The sequence below is a fragment of the Dermochelys coriacea genome, chromosome 7 (genome assembly GCF_009764565.3).
Source record: "Dermochelys coriacea isolate rDerCor1 chromosome 7, rDerCor1.pri.v4, whole genome shotgun sequence".
Classification (NCBI taxonomy): domain Eukaryota; kingdom Metazoa; phylum Chordata; order Testudines; family Dermochelyidae; genus Dermochelys; species Dermochelys coriacea.
In genome coordinates, this window is record NC_050074.1 from 78101582 (window position 1) to 78120355 (window position 18774).

At 37.4% G+C, this 18774-nt stretch overlaps 1 protein-coding gene across 4 annotated transcripts in view; it reads left to right on the forward strand.

Moving 5' to 3' along the window:
• Window positions 1-18774, forward strand: part of ARID5B (AT-rich interaction domain 5B) — a 147202-nt gene that overhangs the window by 72296 nt on the left and 56132 nt on the right. Inside the window, exon 1 of one of the 4 annotated variants that reach the window (XM_043518771.1) lies at window positions 4570-4763. The exons of the other annotated variants lie outside the window; for them this stretch is intronic. Within the exon in view, the coding sequence (XP_043374706.1) occupies window positions 4760-4763 (4 nt within the window). The 5' untranslated portion in view covers window positions 4570-4759. Of the gene's footprint in view, window positions 1-4569; window positions 4764-18774 lie in introns of those variants that run through there. 4 annotated transcript variants of the gene reach the window in all.

Here is an 18774-nt window from a genome sequence, read left to right on the forward strand (position 1 = left end):
CCTATTGGAGGGGTGAATGCTATGTGAAATCTCATTGCCTTTTTTTTTTAAAGCTCTTGAACCAGTATTCAGAGTACAGTAGGCAGTACTATACATCCTCAACCTCTGCCTCATTCCCTGGGCATCCAGTATCTCGTAAATGTGCATTGAGGTATGCACACTTTATAATATGTGTGCATCAGTCCCTGGCATGAAAGCTAGCATAGTCCAGAGCACACTTGTAAACTGTACATTGAATGAGACAGCGCTCTGTAAGAGCTTTGGCCTATTCAGCACTCACTGATAGCACACAGTGTGTTGTCAGTCAGGCAGGGCTCCTCATTCAGTGCTTTACAGGAACTATCTCTTGTCAGTTTGAAAGGTAAAACTGTGCAGCTTCTGAGGTGTGGAGAAGAAGGGCTCCCTCCTATGGATCTTTTAAAGAGGTAGCGTCTGAGCTTACTCCTCCCACCCCCATCTTTCTTTCTTGTGAATAACAAAAAAAACCAAAAAAACAAAACCCATCCATATACACGCTTAGAAATTCCATTTAAAAATACTATAGTGAAGAAGCATTAAGGTTGCCGTGTTAAGCACTTAAAAATCAAGAAACTCCCAAGTTAAAGTTTCACATGCAACCTTAACTCTGCCCTCCCTGTGTGTGCATTACAATACAGACCGATAACACGATCACGTGCTGTAACATAACATGATATGTTTTATTTTGCAAAGGTTTTACTGAGAGAGTCTGTGGCTCAGCAGCATATGAATTTAGGTCTCTGGAGTTCCAGTACACTGCCTTAACCAGAAAACCATTATTCTTCTCTCTTTTTTTATGGAATACATGATAGTGTGATATGGTTTAAAAGTGTTATCTGCTTAGGTTTAGGATAATGATGATGTCAGAAATAGTTCCAGCAAAAAAGATTAGTGGGCAGAGTACTAGTGAGGTGGACAAATGTGTGTGATATATGTAATTTATCACATAAGTATAATGTGTGTACCCATGTATTGGTTTCTGTTAATTAAGTGGGTTTAGATACAATTTTTAATTGCTGATTCCATATTTGATTTTCAGTATGTTGCTGCTTTTGTGATTCAGCTAACAAAACCATATTAAGAGCCACGTTTTCAGGGCAGTGAAACAGAGTCTGTGTAAGCTCACGGTGAATGTGAAAACAAACTCATTTGGATATGTTGACAGGTTTGGAGCCATCTTTTTGATATGTATTCTTTAGAGCATCCTTGTTTAATGTTTCTCCAATTTCAGTCTCTCTCTCGGACCACCATGCATGCCAGAGCTCTTGAGCTTTGTCTTGGAAGAGTTTTCAATCAATCAGAATACCAAATGTACATTGTTACATTCCCTCAGGTGTTCAAGCCTTAGAATCAGTAATTATTGTGAATAGAAGAGAACTTTGCAGCCAGTCTCAGTGCCAACATTCCAAAAGCCAGTACAATGGAAACGAGAAGTGTTTTATGTCAGAATATGGTCACATTCTTCTGATTAAACCTACTCAAAAAAAGACAACATTGTAATATTTTCCAATGACTGTTTATCATGAATTACGTCAGCCTTAGTTTAAATTGCTATTATTTCTTCTTAATGCTTCATGGTGCCTGCATAATTTACAGCATTGGCAGCTGTGGGGCTATGAAATAACCTTTCACAATCACCATACAATAGTAAGGAACATGAAGTTTTTGTTGTTAATTATTATGGGACACCTTTAACTTTTTACAAAGTGACATAAAATATTGTTGAGGTACTTATGGTTAAAGCTACTTTTACATGGATCTATTTTGCTTCTGGCTAGTTTCTTAACTAAAGCAGTCATTTGTGGTTATTATGCCTTGGGAGATATTATGCCAGAACTGGTTTAAAAGAATTATTATGTATCACATGTCATACATTACATGTCAGCACTTGAGGCTCTTTTTCAATAAAAACAAATGTAATTTTAGTTAATGCTGTTTTACGTATAGGCCATTTGTAAACTTACCTAAGTTAATTTGAAGGTACTAAAAAAGCTTTGTTCCTTCTGGAGTGCACTTGAATAATTTCATTTTGGCTTCAGATGGAAATTCCAAAATATTTGTCATTATTTTAATCAGACTACAGTAATGCATCTAAGAGCAAATAGTTTCCCTAATACCCAAGTGAGTGTACACATTTCAAGGAGTTGGAATTGATACCCATTGCCTTGTTTAAGTCTTTTTTAGCAGAGGGCTTTCTAGGCTCCCTAATGGTACTGCTAATAGGAGCAACCAAGGCTACTGAGTTGCTTAATGATGATACTTCAGTTTTTTAAGCCTTGTCCTTGTATAACTTGAAAAAGTAGATTATACTGTCTAGATAATCCTTGGGTGAAGGGTGGTATAAATTAAAAGTTGTAGGCAGGTCTTGAGTTTCCTTAAAGCTACATTTGAAATATGGAAAATGCAAACTTATACAAAGCAACCTTTGAATTAATATGTCCTTCCCTGTAGTTCCAAATACTATACATATTTTCCAGGGCTTACTTATTTAAAGCAAGAAATGAAGAAGCAAGGATGTGCCAGCAAGTTTACAAAGAATGAAAACACATGAATGACTCATGAACATTTTCTGATTTTTTCTTACCTGTAATTAGTTAGTTACTGTTAGCCAAAATAATTTGCATGATTTTCCCCACTATCTTTGTTTGATAAAAATGATCAAAGCCTCTATTTGTCTCTCATGGGATAACATTTAACTCCTTGGTGCTAGTAGTTTTGGTGACTCTATTGTTGTCAGTGGATGTCCTGCTGGGGAAAAAATCAGTCTCTGTCCCAACACAAATGATCAAGTTGAAGCAATGCAAACATAATTTAAAAGAGAGAGAGAGAGCATTTCATGTATTGTTACTTAAAATTCAACAGGGAAAATTGACTCTTATGAAACTTGGATAAATTTACATGTATCCTGATAGATTTTCAAAATTGGACAACATGCTTGAGTGCTCTGGAAATGAGCCTGCAATGCAGATTTAGAATTCTTTAGTTTTTTTAATCAAAGGCATTTCACAAGCCACTTGTGAGTGGAAAGGGGAATCTAGCATTACATAAGAATGTAGCAAATTTTTCTGTTTAATGAGTGAATATTTGGTATTTATAAAGCAGATAAAAGATGGTAAAACAGGAGACAGACCTGAAGTTTCAGAGATGTTAATAAAGACTGAAGTTAGTAGTGAAAAGGTCAAAGTGCCATTTGCTGAGCCCCTCATTTTGGCATGGTATCAAAGCTTGTAGAACTGACTGTGTGACTGTGATGCGTGTTAATGAACAGTTGTGGCACTTAACTGAGATCATGGGTTTGTCACATGAATATATATAAAAAAGAGATGAGAAAATATTTTTTTTCATTTTGCTGTATTGTGGCTGTTGGAAGGACGAAACAATTAAAAGAAACATTTGAATACCACATTGTTAAGTCACATAGCTGGACTGTAAAGAAAACTAGTTTTGAATAATTGAATACTGATGATAGTTAAATATAGTTATTCAAAATTGTTTTTAGCTACAGATGTTAGGCCATTTTAGAAACTTAGACTAAATAATGTCAGATCTTGTTTGCTTTTTTAGTATGTTATTCATTTATTGGGAAATTCAAAATGTAAAACAGCTGGGAAAAGAGCTTGGTGTTCACAAAGTAATCTTTAAAATGTGTACATTTCAGACCCACTCTTATATAGCTGTTTAGAAATGCCTGAGTTGTATATTATAGTTCATAAAGTTCTGTAAGCATAGTCCAACATGTATATGACAGAGAAATATGAAATAGGAACATGGGGATAATTTTGAAATCAAAATCAATTTATTATAGTCTTTATAAAATAGCAAACTGCTCTCAATTCAAATAATATGTAATCTTCAGTAACATGCATTAAAATTATCTATACTACATATAAAATATCTGAAAAAAAATGTTCATTCATGTTTAATTCTCTCTGTGATGCTTATGTCAAAATGAAGGAGTTAATTTATCTAAGAGTTTCAATGCATGAGTTAGAGCTGTACAAAACTAATCATGTAGAAATAATAGACTACCACTGGAAGTGCTGTACTATTGCAGTTTTAATAGCTCTTCAGTTCTGCTCAACAATTAGTCCATACATTTTATAGCTGGGCCTTTAAGAAACTGGCATACTCAGCAAAATCACAGTAATTGGGAGATGATGCAATGTAGAGACAAGTCAAAGGAAAAAAATGAATTGCAAATGTCAGTAGTTTATATTTTAAATATGCCAGCAATATTAATAGAGGAAAAAATTAATAGCAAATTTGAGTAGTTTTTATATTTTAAAATATCCTAGTAATATGATCTAGAGAGAGACTGAGATTTCTGCAGATTTTTAAATGTCATGTTGACATGATTGTAGTTCTTAAAGCATTTGCAAAATACCCATGTACCACTTGAAAAAATTGTGATATGATCTACTCCCTGATATTAGGCACTAGGATATAAGGGCATGATCCTTAGCCTACTGAGTTCAATGGGAGTCTTTACACCATCATCGATGGGCTTTGGATCAGGCCCTTAGTCTCCAAACTCACTCGTCATAAACCTGATCAGAGAGGAGCGTGGAGAATGTCAGCATTCTGACTGGTTCATAACTCAAGCTAAAAAGCAAAAGAACCCCTCAACAATCTATTTTTTTATTCCCCTGCCATTACCTGAACTATACCTGAGCATTTCTAAACACCACCTCTTCCCAGTAATAGTAAATGGATACACTGCGCCTTCCCATATTTTGATTCTATGGGTGAGTAGAGAATATATTTTCCTAACTAGACAAAAATCAAAAAGTAATTACCTTTGGCAGAAAAAATAAGGGGTTTGGCTTCTCTGTGCTTTATAATAGCCATTAGACCTTGTACAATGAAACTTTGACTGTCTGTACACTAAGGACCAAATGCCAATGAAACCGTGGAAGTTTTGACATTGACTTCAATGGAAGTATGATTTTTTGGCCTTTAATACGTGTAGCTTTACCTTAGTCCTTTACCTAATTCAAATCGGTCAAACATCCTCCATGTGAGTCAGGGCAGCTATATTGGTCCTTATTGCTGTGAATAGGACTTAGGGATAATGATGGATAACCAATTGTGTGATGCAGTAGCTAAGACAGCAAACGTGATCCTTAGATGTATAAGCAGGGGGATATCAAGTAGAAGCAGAGCGGTGGTATTAGCACTGTATATAGTGTTAGAGAAATCACTACTGGAACACTGTGTGCAGTTCTGGTTCCACACTAAAACTGATGTTGAAAAATTGAAAGAGTTAAGACAAGATCTACAAGAATGATTTGAGGTTTGGAAAACTTGCCTTAAAATGAGACACTAAAGAAGCTCAATGTATTAGTTTATCCAAGAAAATGTTAAGAGGTGACTTGCACTCGCTGTCTATAAGTAACTACATGAGGAGAAGATTTCTGATAGTAGGAGGCTCTTTAGTTTAACAGGCAAAGGCATAGCAAGATCTAGAGGCTGAAGCTAGACAAATTCAGCCGTGGTCCAATGTTTGGTGGAGTTTGGAGAACTTACTGAGCTCTGTCCTTCTTCAGACATATACGCATACCTTTCAATTTGTACTAGCGAGCTGTACATTTGAAGCATAGTTGTTGGCTTTTAATTTCACAGATAGTGCCTAATACATTAGCCCTACATAGGAAGTGTTCGCAAAAAGAAAAGGAGTACTTGTGGCACCTTAGAGACTAACAAATTTATTAGAGCATAAGCTTTCGTGAGCTACAGCTCACTTCATCGGATGCATTTGGTGGAAAAAACAGAGGAGAGATTTATATACACACACACAGAGAACATGAAACAATGGGTTTATCATACACACTGTAAGGAGAGTGATCACTTAAGATAAGCCATCACCAACAGCAGGGGGGGGAAGGAGGAAAACCTTTCATGGTGACAAGCAGGTAGGCTAATTCCAGCAGTTAACAAGAATATCAGAGGAACAGTGGGGGGTGGGGTGGGAGGGAGAAATACCATGGGGAAATAGTTTTACTTTGTGTAATGACTCATCCATTCCCAGTCTCTATTCAAGCCTAAGGTAATTGTATCCAGTTTGCAAATTAATTCCAATTCAGCAGTCTCTCGTTGGAGTCTGTTTTTGAAGCTTTTTTGTTGAAGGATAGCCACTCTTAGGTCTGTGATCGAGTGACCAGAGAGATTGAAGTGTTCTCCAACTGGTTTTTGAATGTTATAATTCTTGACGTCTGATTTGTGTCCATTCATTCTTTTACGTAGAGACTGTCCAGTTTGGCCAATGTACATGGCAGAGGGGCATTGCTGGCACATGATGGCATATATCACATTGGTAGATGCGCAGGTGAACGAGCCTCTGATAGTGTGGCTGATGTGATTAGGCCCTATGATGGTATCCCCTGAATAGATATGTGGACAGAGTTGGCAACGGGCTTTGTTGCAAGGATAGGTTCCTGGGTTAGTGGTTCTGTTGTGTGGTGTGTGGTTGCTGGTGAGTATTTGCTTCAGATTGGGGGGCTGTCTGTAAGCAAGGACTGGTCTGTCTCCCAAGATCTGAGAGAGCGATGGCTTGTCCTTCAGGATAGGTTGTAGATCCTTGATGATGCGTTGGAGAGGTTTTAGTTGGGGGCTGAAGGTGATGGCTAGTGGCGTTCTGTTGTTTTCTTTGTTGGGCCTGTCCTGTAGTAGGTGACTTCTGGGTACTCTTCTGGCTCTGTCAATCTGTTTCTTCACTTCAGCAGGTGGGTATTGTAGTTGTAGGAATGCATGATAGAGATCTTGCAGGTGTTTGTCTCTGTCTGAGGGGTTGGAGCAAATGCAGTTATATCGTAGCGCTTGGCTGTAGACAATGGATCGAGTGGTATGATCTGGATGAAAGCTAGAGGGATGTAGGTAGGAATAGCGGTCAGTAGGTTTCCGATACAGGGTGGTGTTTATGTGACCATCGCTTATTAGCACCGTAGTGTCCAGGAAGTGGATCTCCTGTGTGGACTGGTCCAGGCTGAGGTTGATGGTGGGATGGAAATTGTTGAAATCATGGTGGAATTCCTCAAGAGCTTCTTTTCCATGGGTCCAGATGATGAAGATGTCATCAATGTAGCGCAAATAGAGTAGGGGCATTAGGGGACGAGAGCTGAGGAAGCGTTGTTCTAAGTCAGCCATAAAAATGTTGGCATACTGTGGGGCCATGCGGGTACCCATCGCAGTGCCACTGATTTGAAGGTATACATTGTCACCAAATGTGAAATAGTTATGGGTCAGGACAAAGTCACAAAGTTCTGCCACCAGGTTAGCCGTGACAGTATCGGGGATACTGTTCCTGACGGCTTGTAGTCCATCTTTGTGTGGAATGTTGGTGTAGAGGGCTTCTACATCCATAGTGGCTAGGATGGTGTTTTTAGGAAGATCACCAATGGACTGTAGTTTCCTCAGGAAATCGGTGGTGTCTCGAAGATAGCTGGGAGTGCTGGTAACGAAGGGCCTGAGGAGGGAGTCTACATAGCCAGACAATCCTGCTGTCAGGGTGCCAATGCCTGAGATGATGGGGCGTCCAGGATTTCCAGGTTTATGGATCTTGGGTAGCAGATAGAATACCCCAGGTCGGGGCTCCAGGGGTGTGTCTGTGCGGATTTGTTCTTGTGCTTTTTCAGGGAGTTTCTTGAGCAAATGCTGTAGTTTCTTTTGGTAACTCTCAGTGGGATCAGAGGGTAATGGCTTGTAGAAAGTGGTGTTGGAGAGCTGCCTAGTAGCTCTTGTTCATACTCCGACCTATTCATGATGACGACAGCACCTCCTTTGTCAGCCTTTTTGATTATGATGTCAGAGTTGTTTCTGAGGCTGTGGATGGCACTGTGTTCTGCATGGCTGAGGTTATGGGGTAAGCGATGCTGCTTTTCCACAATTTCAGCTCGTGCACGTCGGCGGAAGCAGTCTATGTAGAAATCCAGGCTGCTGTTTCGACCTTCAGGAGGAGTCCACCCAGAATCCTTCTTTTTGTAGTGTTGGCAGGAAGGTCTCTGTGGGTTAATATGTTGGTCAGAGGTGTGTTGGAAATATTCCTTGAGTCTGAGACGTCGAAAATAGGATTCTAGGTCACCACAGAACTGTATCATGTTCGTGGGGGTGGAGGGGCAAAAGAAGAGGCCCCGAGATAGGACAGATTCTTCCGCTGGGCTAAGAGTATAGTTGGATAGATTAACAATATTGTTGGGTGGGTTACGTGTAACTGCCCTATTGTGTTTTAGTTGTGGCAGGATTTGAAAATCTAAGTTGATAGCATCTCATTAAATATGTTAACTAATAACATGTTCCAAAATCATATACAGACTTAATGTGACTCTTTATAGATCCTTCAGGAGTATCTCTAGTTACCTGAACTTTTTGCATAATAGTTTGAAAGACTGTGTTAATTGAAAAGCCTGTTAGCACCACCTGAGTACAAGAAGAGAAGGAATTTGATTTTAAACAAGTGGCTTCAACCCACAGAAAGGGTAAGAAGGAAACTGAAAGGGGCAATTGTAATAACCTTGTCAATTAGAACAACATACACAAACAACAGTTGGTGTCACAATGACAGGGGTGCTGCTATAAGGAAGCTTTCAGCATTGTTGGACCCCAAAGTGGGTTTCATTTCAGACTTGCTATTACAATAGGCTACAATGAAAGAAGCAGGGAAGGTGGAAATAAAATAAAAGTTCATATATCAGTGAAAACTATTCCTTACTATAGTGTGGAATGTGTACTTTAAGTAGGCATTGATGGTTTTGCTTCTCATTTCAATGGTGAAATTAAGCACAACGTGAAATGTACATCCTGATCTTGCAGCCCTAACTACTGGTTCTCTTGAAATGTACCATGGTCTATTCTATAGTGGCTATGGGTGAAAAATCAATGTTTGAAAAGCAGGAAAAATATCTTTAATAAAATACTTAAGCTCTTCCCTCAACCTTTTGTAGCAGAATAATACATTCAAGTATCAGCAGTGTAGTTATCCTTATTAGATTGTATCAGAATGCACTACAATCATTTGACTGATTTATCAAAAATTATAGCTCGTTAAGGTTTTTTGGTGGTGGTAATTATGAAACACTTTCTGTCATTATGTTGGATGTGTGTTGTATATGTTATGACAGAGAGGGGTTTGTTATTAAAAACACACATACAAAAAACCCCAACACTACGTAGCTGTAAATCCTTTCAGTTGCTTAGTTTAGAAGTTAGAGTCAATTTATGGAAGTCTGTGTTTACTGTCTTTCGAGCTTGATCATGACATTGGAATGTTTTTTTGAAGAAGAAGAAAAAAAAACCTCTATAAAATGAAATCTGCATTTACTGGTATGAAGCACAGAGCACTTGGCATCAGCAATGAGGCTACAGTATCTCTTTGAAGTGAAGCAAGTAAGAATAAACTTGCTGGTTCCATTTTGGGTTTAGAAGATAATTGGATGATATGTTCAGTAAGTTCTAAAATTAACTGTAATAACAGAGGAGCCCAAAGTCATCAGTGGCTTAAAAAATGAAAATATGAAATGTACATGTCAGAGGAAAAGTATGGAAAATTGTAAACAAAGTAACAAGCAAAAAGATTAACAAGACATGAAGTAATTTATCTGTTGAATAAAGCTCTGTTATAGAATGAGGTTATTAATTTTTTTGGTTTGTTTGTTTCTGCGATGTGTACTGTGTGTGAATAATTCTCAAGACTCATCCAGCCCCTGACACACTGCAGCCATCAACATTCCCAACATTGTATCTGGAGTTGCCTGATATAAGGGAAACATCCTATTTTAGGTATGGTGATGTTCTCAATTTTAAAGAATTTTTAAGTGCTCAGAGAATTAATACCTCAGGCATATTTTCAACAATAGCTGCCTAGCAACCAGCAATAAATATTCTGGAGAACAAGAGGAGCTGAGATGAATGACTAGAAATGTGAGCTCTCATTTCAGGTGAGTTAAGGAAAGGCATTAGGGCTGTGCTGCATATTTGGGTCCAAAAGTTAATATTCATGGAAATGGGGAGATCTTGAGATAACTAATATCCAACTTGTCTTTTACATCCAAATAAAAAGACAGTCTAAACAAGATGTAGGATTTCATCCAAACCCTGTGAAATGAGGTCTGAGTCTAATAGGCTTTGTTATTCTCACAGGCCAAAACCCAGACTAAACAAAACAAAAGACCTCATCACTTGTTGGGGGGAGGCTTTGTAGCACCCCATGAGCCACATCCCACCTGCAGCTGGACAGTCTTCAACTCTTCAAAATTCTGGTGGTTTTGGAGGGCTCTTTAGACCCAAGTCTAAACGCACAAATAAACACACTCTATGGGACTTTGACCTTCCCTACCATTCTCCTTCCATTTTCTGATTCTCCACTTAGGTATTTTTCCCCCGTTTTAATTCTGACATGATTTTAGCTACTTGTATTTCATGAGCCTTGAAAGCTGAGCTGCTTGGGAATTTCCCACCAAAATGCTTTTATGGAAAATGCTATTTCCCCAAAAACAAATTTTTCCGCGGGGCTTTTCAGTTTTGCTGAAATGCCTCTATTTTCCATCAGTAAAACTGAAATGAAACATTTCCTTTGGGATTGGGTTGGCCCAAATAAAAATATTTTAGTTTGTCCAACTGAATTAAAACTTTTCATGTTCAGTCATTTCAACAATAATCTGTGTTCACTGGCTGCTGTGGGGCATCATGGGAGCTGTAGTTCAGATGCCTCATGCCACTGTGGGCTGGTTTGCCTGGCTAGCTACATCCTCCATGATATTCCACAGTCTCCCGTCTTGGTGAACTGACATGGTACATCACGGGAGAGTTAATTTGGCAAAGGAGCCTCACCCATAAAGGAGAACTGGGGCATGAGGCACTCAAATTACAGTTTCCACAAGGCACAGTGGCAGCTCAGGGGAACACAGACTATGGCTGAATCAAATTGAAATGAATGAAACATTTTGATTTGGGAACATGGAAACACATTTTGTTTTGTTTGGAAATGTCAAAAGAAAACATTTTGAGTATTCCAAACCAACATTTATTGGAACTGTCTGTTCCATAAAAACAAATTGATATTTTGACTTTTTGTCCTGATGCGGGACAAAAACAAATTTCAAAATGCTGGAATTTTCTATTGGACAGAAATTCTGAGTTTTGACAAGCTCTTCTTCAAAGGTGAATGTTAATGATGAGATTCTGATATCAGATTCTCTCATGTAAATCAAAAGGAACTCCACAGGAATCTATGAAGTAATTCTGGATTTACACCAATGTAATTGAGATCAAAATGTGGCATTAAAGCTACCTGGATCTGATCCTGCTCCCACTGATGTCAATGCAAAAGTGCCATTGATTTCAGTGGGGCAAAATCAGACCCCATGTCATCTGAAAGCTGAGTCTCAGCTTTGGGCAAGAATTGTTGCTATTTGCATTGTGGTAGTGCCCCTGGGGTCCATATAAAATATTGGTTTACTAGATTTAGTGGTTTGAGAGATTAGCTGCTAAAATGTTGTAATCGAAGTATGTGGGGAAAGCAAGATGGTAATCAAAATACTATGATTTTTAAATTTTGGTGTTTTGTGACTTGGCAGGCAAGAAATAAATCGTTTATATCTTGGAGAGCTGAGAATCCCACACTTTCCAGTGGTAAAAGACATTTATTTCTGCCCTTAATGGTTGATGAGATATTAGATGTAAATATGTCAGTGATACTATAGACCAATAGTGGTTTGTTGGCACTGCTCCATGACTAAATATAACCAATCCTGAACCAGTGTGATTAAAGTTCATTTCCAGGTTTAGTAGAAAATTCCAAGATAATTCCATAGGCAAATGCAGTACCTGAAGTAGCTGTTTTGGACCTTATCTTTGCATATGCTGTAACTTCCTTTGTTACATTTTTTTCTATTTGCAGTAACCATCTAGCAACCATCCAAAGGTTTGTAGGTACAGACAACTGTTAACCTAGGCATCTCATCAATTCATGTTGATTCATGCTGAAGCATAAATAAATACATCATTTTTTAAACCCAGACTACTTCACACATTCCTTTTGTCTTTGTAAAATGCCTTGCTTCATTTTTACCTAAAGGTGGTGTATAACAAATATTTGCATTTCCAACGTCACTAATTGTCATCAACTCAATATGGTGTAGTACCATGCTGACCCTCATGTAATATTGTCAGTTTAGCGGTATTTATCTGTAGTATACTCATGGAGGGCTTGGAGTGTGAATTTTGGAGGGGGGAGATCTCTGTTTTTAAAGGCTGCACTTCTGAAATTTAACATTATTTTTATTTTTTAGTAAAGATCTATTTTTCCCCTTTTAACTCGTATATATTTCTACCAGGCTATTGTTTAATTTCAAGATGGTGTCTTTGGTAGAAAGATAATCAAATGTAATGTCTTCCACAACCGTTTCATATGCATGACTGCATAAAGCTTGTGTAATAGTTTATTATTGTAAAATTAGTATAGCATAGAATAGAACAAACCGGGACCATAGCCAGATGAAATAGACAATGAATAGTTATATAAGGTTTTGAAGCACATGTAGTAGAACACAAGCACACTGTGTTTTCTTCTCAATTGTCTGCTGTTTGTTAATGTTTCCCTTTCAACATGATTACATCTCAGTTTAATACCACTTGCCATTTCAGGGTTTACAGTGCCAGCATTGACATAGTTATATCCCCTCCGTGCTACAAGTACTGCATGTATATATTTAAACTGAACTAGGCATGGTTAGCTAATGGGTTCTTCAAGAGATATGCACTTATAAAATTAAGTGATGTATATAATTGTTAATTTTGTGTTAATAAGTTTGAAAGGGGTATTTCACCAATAATTATAACACTTAGTTCTATGAAAAGTGTGATTTTAATTATTGTCAAACAATTTCCTACCTCTAATCTCTGGGTTTTCATGGCAAGTTATTATTTCGTAACCAAGGTAAAAGCATTATTTATTAAAGTTCTAAAATATTATATTACTTCAAGTTTTAAGTTGCAGATCTATCTCCTGGTTTAGAAAAGCATTTTATTGATATAAAAAAATGTATATTTGAATTTAAATTTCATTCCACATTATGGCTTCCATATTATTTCAGAAGCAGATATGTTTTAGTTCTTTGCTAAGACTTAAAGTTGCTTTATAAGAAACAGTGAATCTTATACATCTGAGCTTACACCATCACCAAAGTCTAGAACTGTGCACATTTGGAGTTTCACCTTTCCTGAATTTTTTTTGTCTCACCAAGCCTGAAGGAGAAGATTCAGAATGACAGAACACTGTTGTTACTCACTGTGGCTATGTCTACACTAGAAACACTACAGTGGCACCGATGCAGTGGTGCAACCCGTAACATTGTAGTGTAAACACTTACCACAGCGATGGAAGTGGTTCGTCTATCACTGTAGTAAATCTACCTCTTCGAGAGGCAGTACCTAGGTCAATGGAAGAATTCTTCCATTGACCTAGCAGTGTCTACACCGGGGCTTAGGCTGGCTTAACTACGTCACACAGAGTTTGAAATTTTTCACAGCTCTGAGTGATCTAGTTAAGCCAACCTAACTTTGTAGTGTAGATCAGCCATGAAGAAAGGTGTGGGGTATGGCTGATTTCATTTTGACTTCACAGCAAAGTAAAATCATCCCATTCACCAGTAGTGAGGGAAAGTACTAGAGAGAGAAGAGTGGGATGAATATGGAATAAAACAATTAGTGTTTGATCCAAAGCCCATTGACACCAATGGTCATAGGATCTACCATATTCTACATTTGAATAGGCACAGAGTTGAAAATGGGTGTTCATTACTATGTTTTGGTACTTGAATCTGGATGAATAAAAGAGAAGGAGGAACTATGCATTTGTTGTTCACTTTGGCTGGTATTTTCAAAAGTGTCTAAGGGAGATAGGATCCCAAATCCAATTGAAATTCTATGGGTGAAGAGTTTCCTCAAGCGCCTCTGAAAACCTAATCTAATCATTATAAATTATTTGGAATTTCTATTTTAAACATTCCTACTCTGTGGTAGTCTATTTGAGTACACTGTGGCCTCAAACAAAATGGCCAGGTGGAAGACCTATTCAGAAATGAGAGAGTAAGTTTGAAACCTGAGATAAATATTAGGACTAATATACTTGCCACAGTAAATAATAAGGCTGTAACTAACTTCTCCCAAAGCTTGTGATTGACAGCATCCTCAAAGTAGTTTGCTCATGGGAAGCAGAACCCTGAGATAAAGTTTCAGCCTGAATTTATGTATATTTGGGAGGGGAGCAGGGTACATTCCTACCCAAGAAGAAAATCCTGGTTGTCTGAAATAATGTTGTGTGATGAATCAGTAAATTTGTATTGTTCATATCCTCAGAGGTCAGAAATATTGACGTTTGGAATGCAAACCAGACAGATAGCATATGTAAATACTGTATGTGCCTCTGCTCTGGCTACAGCTGTGGTCAGTGAAAGCTATAATTCACTTTGCACTAGATGAATAGTAGGTTCTCTCTAACTTCTTCTCCATTTAGAATGTTGATTTAAAAGGAAACAGGGTTACACTTTTGAAATCCTTAGCCAAAATGAAGACTTCCAGAGATTTCTGATAGCCTTTCAGAATGTATGTAACATTATGTCTAGATTTAATGTGTCTTGAGTAAATATTGACCAGTATTGATCTTTGCTTTGCCTTAGTCAATATTTATCTCCTGAGTTGATGAATCTTGATATTTATCTCAGCAGAAGTCCATATCTTCTTAATACGAAACATGGAAATCTGTTAGAGGTGCTCATTTCTTATGGATTGGCTTGAGGTGTTTGAAGCTAGTGAAAAGTAGTCACATAGATACTGCTGCTGTTTATTCTCTCTAAGCTGTGATTTTTGTCAGGTTTCCTAGGCTAAGCAGCATTAGGCTGTAAAAGCACTTGGATGGGAGACTTTTTGGGAAAACCCAGATACAGTGTTGGTGAATCTGTGGCTATGGTGTTTCCTTCTGCCACAACAGAATCATTGCCCCAGGGTGGTGTTAAAACACTGTGCTGAGGTCCTTCCAGATGATATGTAAACGTGAAGTCCTTACCCACTGTGGTCATTAAAAATCCCATAGCATCTTTCACAAGGCGTGGGGTATTAATCCTTGTGTCTGGCCAAACTGCAATTTAGAATAAGGTAATTATGTTCTACTTATTATTTCAGTAATAGTTAGGGGCCTTGGTGGAAATTGAGGCCCCTAGGAACTACCCACCAATGTGTAAATACATGGTAAGAGACAGGCTTTACCCTGAGGAGTCTGGATCCTACTGAACTCCACTGAGGCTCTCCAAAGTGTACAGAGCTCCACCCACACAGAATTCATTATATGATCAGGGCCTGGATACATACCTGAATTCCCACTCTAGTTTCAGGCATGTAATTTTGCCTGTCCTAATGTGGTTGTGTAGTGTTGCTGTGTGCTGTTAAACAAATGCCCCAATTTACCCCAGAGGAGGCTGCACTTCGATGATGGAAAAAGTGATTCCTATAATCTGTATGCTGAGAGGGATTAAAAATTGAAAAACACTGTGATCCATTTGGAAAGAATGTGCTATATAAATATCAGATTATGCAAATCTAAACTATTCATCTTTTAAATGTTCATTTTGCCTTTTCCCTGATTATGTTTTTTGAATTGCCATATGTACTTCTTGTGGCATTTCTGTCTTGTCAAACTAAAAAGAGAAATCCTTATAATTAACTTTTTATGGATTTCCATTTCCAGATAGAGCTATATTTATCTTTTTTGAATGTGTAACCATTGAGTAATACTATAGGTGGTTTTTAAGTCCTTTTAAAAAAAATTTCTCAAACTTGTTTTTTATAAACATTATAAGTCACTATCCAGGGCATATGCTTGGGAGTAAGGAATTGGGAAAGAAGAGGATTTTAAAGTTGCACAATTGCATTGGAAAAAAACAGAACAAGCAAATCATGTATTTCTAAAGATCACACTGTTGTTTAATGTTATAGCAACATTCTTTCAGGAATGCTGATGATACACAGGAAATAAGTGAATAATTCTAATTGCAAAACTCTGTTGGTTTGTTATATTTCAAATGTTAAGATTTAATCTGCCCTGGAGTTGTGTTAAGAATAACAGAACATTTAAAAAAAAAACCCTGACTGAAGCAATAGTGATTTATCAAAGCAGCACTCAAATTAAATAAAGATTTGGCAGGATAGGCTGGAAAGTGCATTTATGTTTTCATGTACTCTTTTTTTCCTGATGTACCCTTATTGGCTTGTTTTAATACCGGTGTTATTTACATTTCAGGGATGGACCTATTATACAGGAAATTGTCCAAACCCCTACAGCTGTATTTTACATTGAAATGTTTTTTTTAATGAAGTGATTGTGCAGACTTAATTTGGTAATCTATTATTAAATTTATAGTTTCAGGCTGTATACGGTATTTTTGCTTTGTATAGAATGAAAATGAGTATATATGAAGATATATTGTGTGTGTATACATATACCTGGTTTTGTATAGTAAATCTTTACATATGTTGTCCATTTTCAGAAACATACTGATTCTTTTGCAAACTCAATTTATCGTGTATATTAGGGAATTCTACAGATTCCTACGTTCCCTAGCTGAACCAAGTTATACACCAGTCTATTTTTAGTTATGAATGAACTATATAGAATACAGTAGGTACTGTGATTTCTTTTCAGAGGTTCTAACTCATAAAATCATTGTGCCATACACTGCAATTATAGTGGTAAACATAATCCCAGCATCATGTTTCAAACAAAGAATTGTAATTCCACAAGGTTAGAACTTCCCCTTCATTCTTTATAAGAAATATTATCTGTACAGTAGATCACGTAATATTAAATTAGGAAAAGTTCTGTGATCTTTATTCTTGAAAATGTTCATCCCTGAATATTTTTAACATGATTGTACAATTTGTGTATATTTCCCTCTCTCTTGCTGCTATTCTGCATGACATTCATGTAACACTAGAGGGCAACTGAGAGTTTTCTTTAAACAAAGCTGGAGATGGTTTTAATATCAACTAAGTGTTTAAACTCAGTGAGGATTTATTTCCCTGTCTGCAAATTTCTACATATGTAACCTCTGAGTTTCCATTGACAGCAAATAATAATCCAAATAAAGTTCTTCTGAGGGAAAATATAGACAGAGTGGTTGAGAAGGCTGCTTTTGCCCAAATAAGGATTTTTTGGAGACCCCATGTGTTAGATAATGATCAACTGACAGTTGGTCAGGAGTTAATAATGCTGGATGCTGAAATATGCATACCATGTGGTATAAAACAGTTCTGTAGATGGGGACAAACACAGCTATAGTTAGACATCAGAAACACAAGCAAATGTATAAACTGTTTAATCGTGTTTCTGTTTAATCCACCCAGATAATTTCCTAAGAACCAACACTGACTGCAAAAGAACATTACACAACCATCTTCACAGTTAATGTTAAACCTTGCTCTATGTTACTAAAATGTAAAGAATAATAATATACTTTCGCTGTATATAGATTTTTGTTTAAGTGCTTACTAATCACACAAAGAGAGCCTGATTCTGATCTTATTTACACCTGTAAATTGGGAGTAATTAAACTGAACTCAGTGGGTTTACATCAGGGCTATTATATTTAAAACCACAAACCTCTCAGGTTTTATGATGAGGACTATGGTTACTATTTCCATTCTTGCACTCCCTGAAAAAGCTCCAGCAGGTGAAAAATACAGTTTTCCATTTGCTGAGTAACTCAGGTCACTGTGGACACATCACCCCAGTGCTCTGCCCTGCTCCAAGTCTGAATCCCAAGAAATGCAAACCCAGTTCAAGGTCTCTGTGTTGCTATTCAAAGCTCTAGCTACTGAAAGATAGTTTCTCATTCTGTGACCATCACCTCACATGACAGCTATGCTACATGGGCTCGATGAAACTGCCAAGGGAGGCTTATGAGTGTGGGACACAAACTGTAACAGGAGCTGGACCTGGACTATTGAAATCATTCCTGCAAGAGATAAGAATGACTGTGTTCCTCTCCACTTTCTGAATCAAAAGTACAAAACTCATTTCTCTGACATGGCTCTCCCTCAATAAATATATCATCTATGCACACACATAATGCGCAGACACATTCATTCACTTATCCACACATAGACAAACAAAACTCCTATAAACTAATGAAGATCCATCTCCTACTGGATGGAACAATATAAAGAGAGGGCGAGGGATTGTTATTTCTAACTTGGAATGCTTGTTAGGTGTAGGAATTCTATAGGGCAGTGGTTCTCAACCTTTCCAGATACCTGTACCCCTTTCAGGAGTCTGATTTGTCTTGTATACACCAAGTTTCACCTCCCTTAAAACTACTTGTTTACAAAATCAGACATAAAAATACAAAAGGGTCACAGCACACTATTACTGAAAAATTGCTTACTTTCTCATTTGTACCATATAATTATAAAATAAATCAGTTGGGATATAAATATTGTACTTACATTTCAGTGTATAGTATCTAGAGCAGTATAAACAAGTCATTGTATGAAATTTTAGTTTGTACTAACTTAGCTAGTGCTTTTTATGCAGCCTGTTGTAAAACTAGGCAAGTAGCTAGATGAGTTGATGTACCCCCAGGCCTACACATACCCCTGGTTGAGAACTATGGAAGAGGATCATATACATACCTAGATATAGAAAGATTACTGGAAAGAAATGTGGGTCTGGAAAATTGCTGGAGAGAAGGCAGAATGTTGGCTCCACCAACA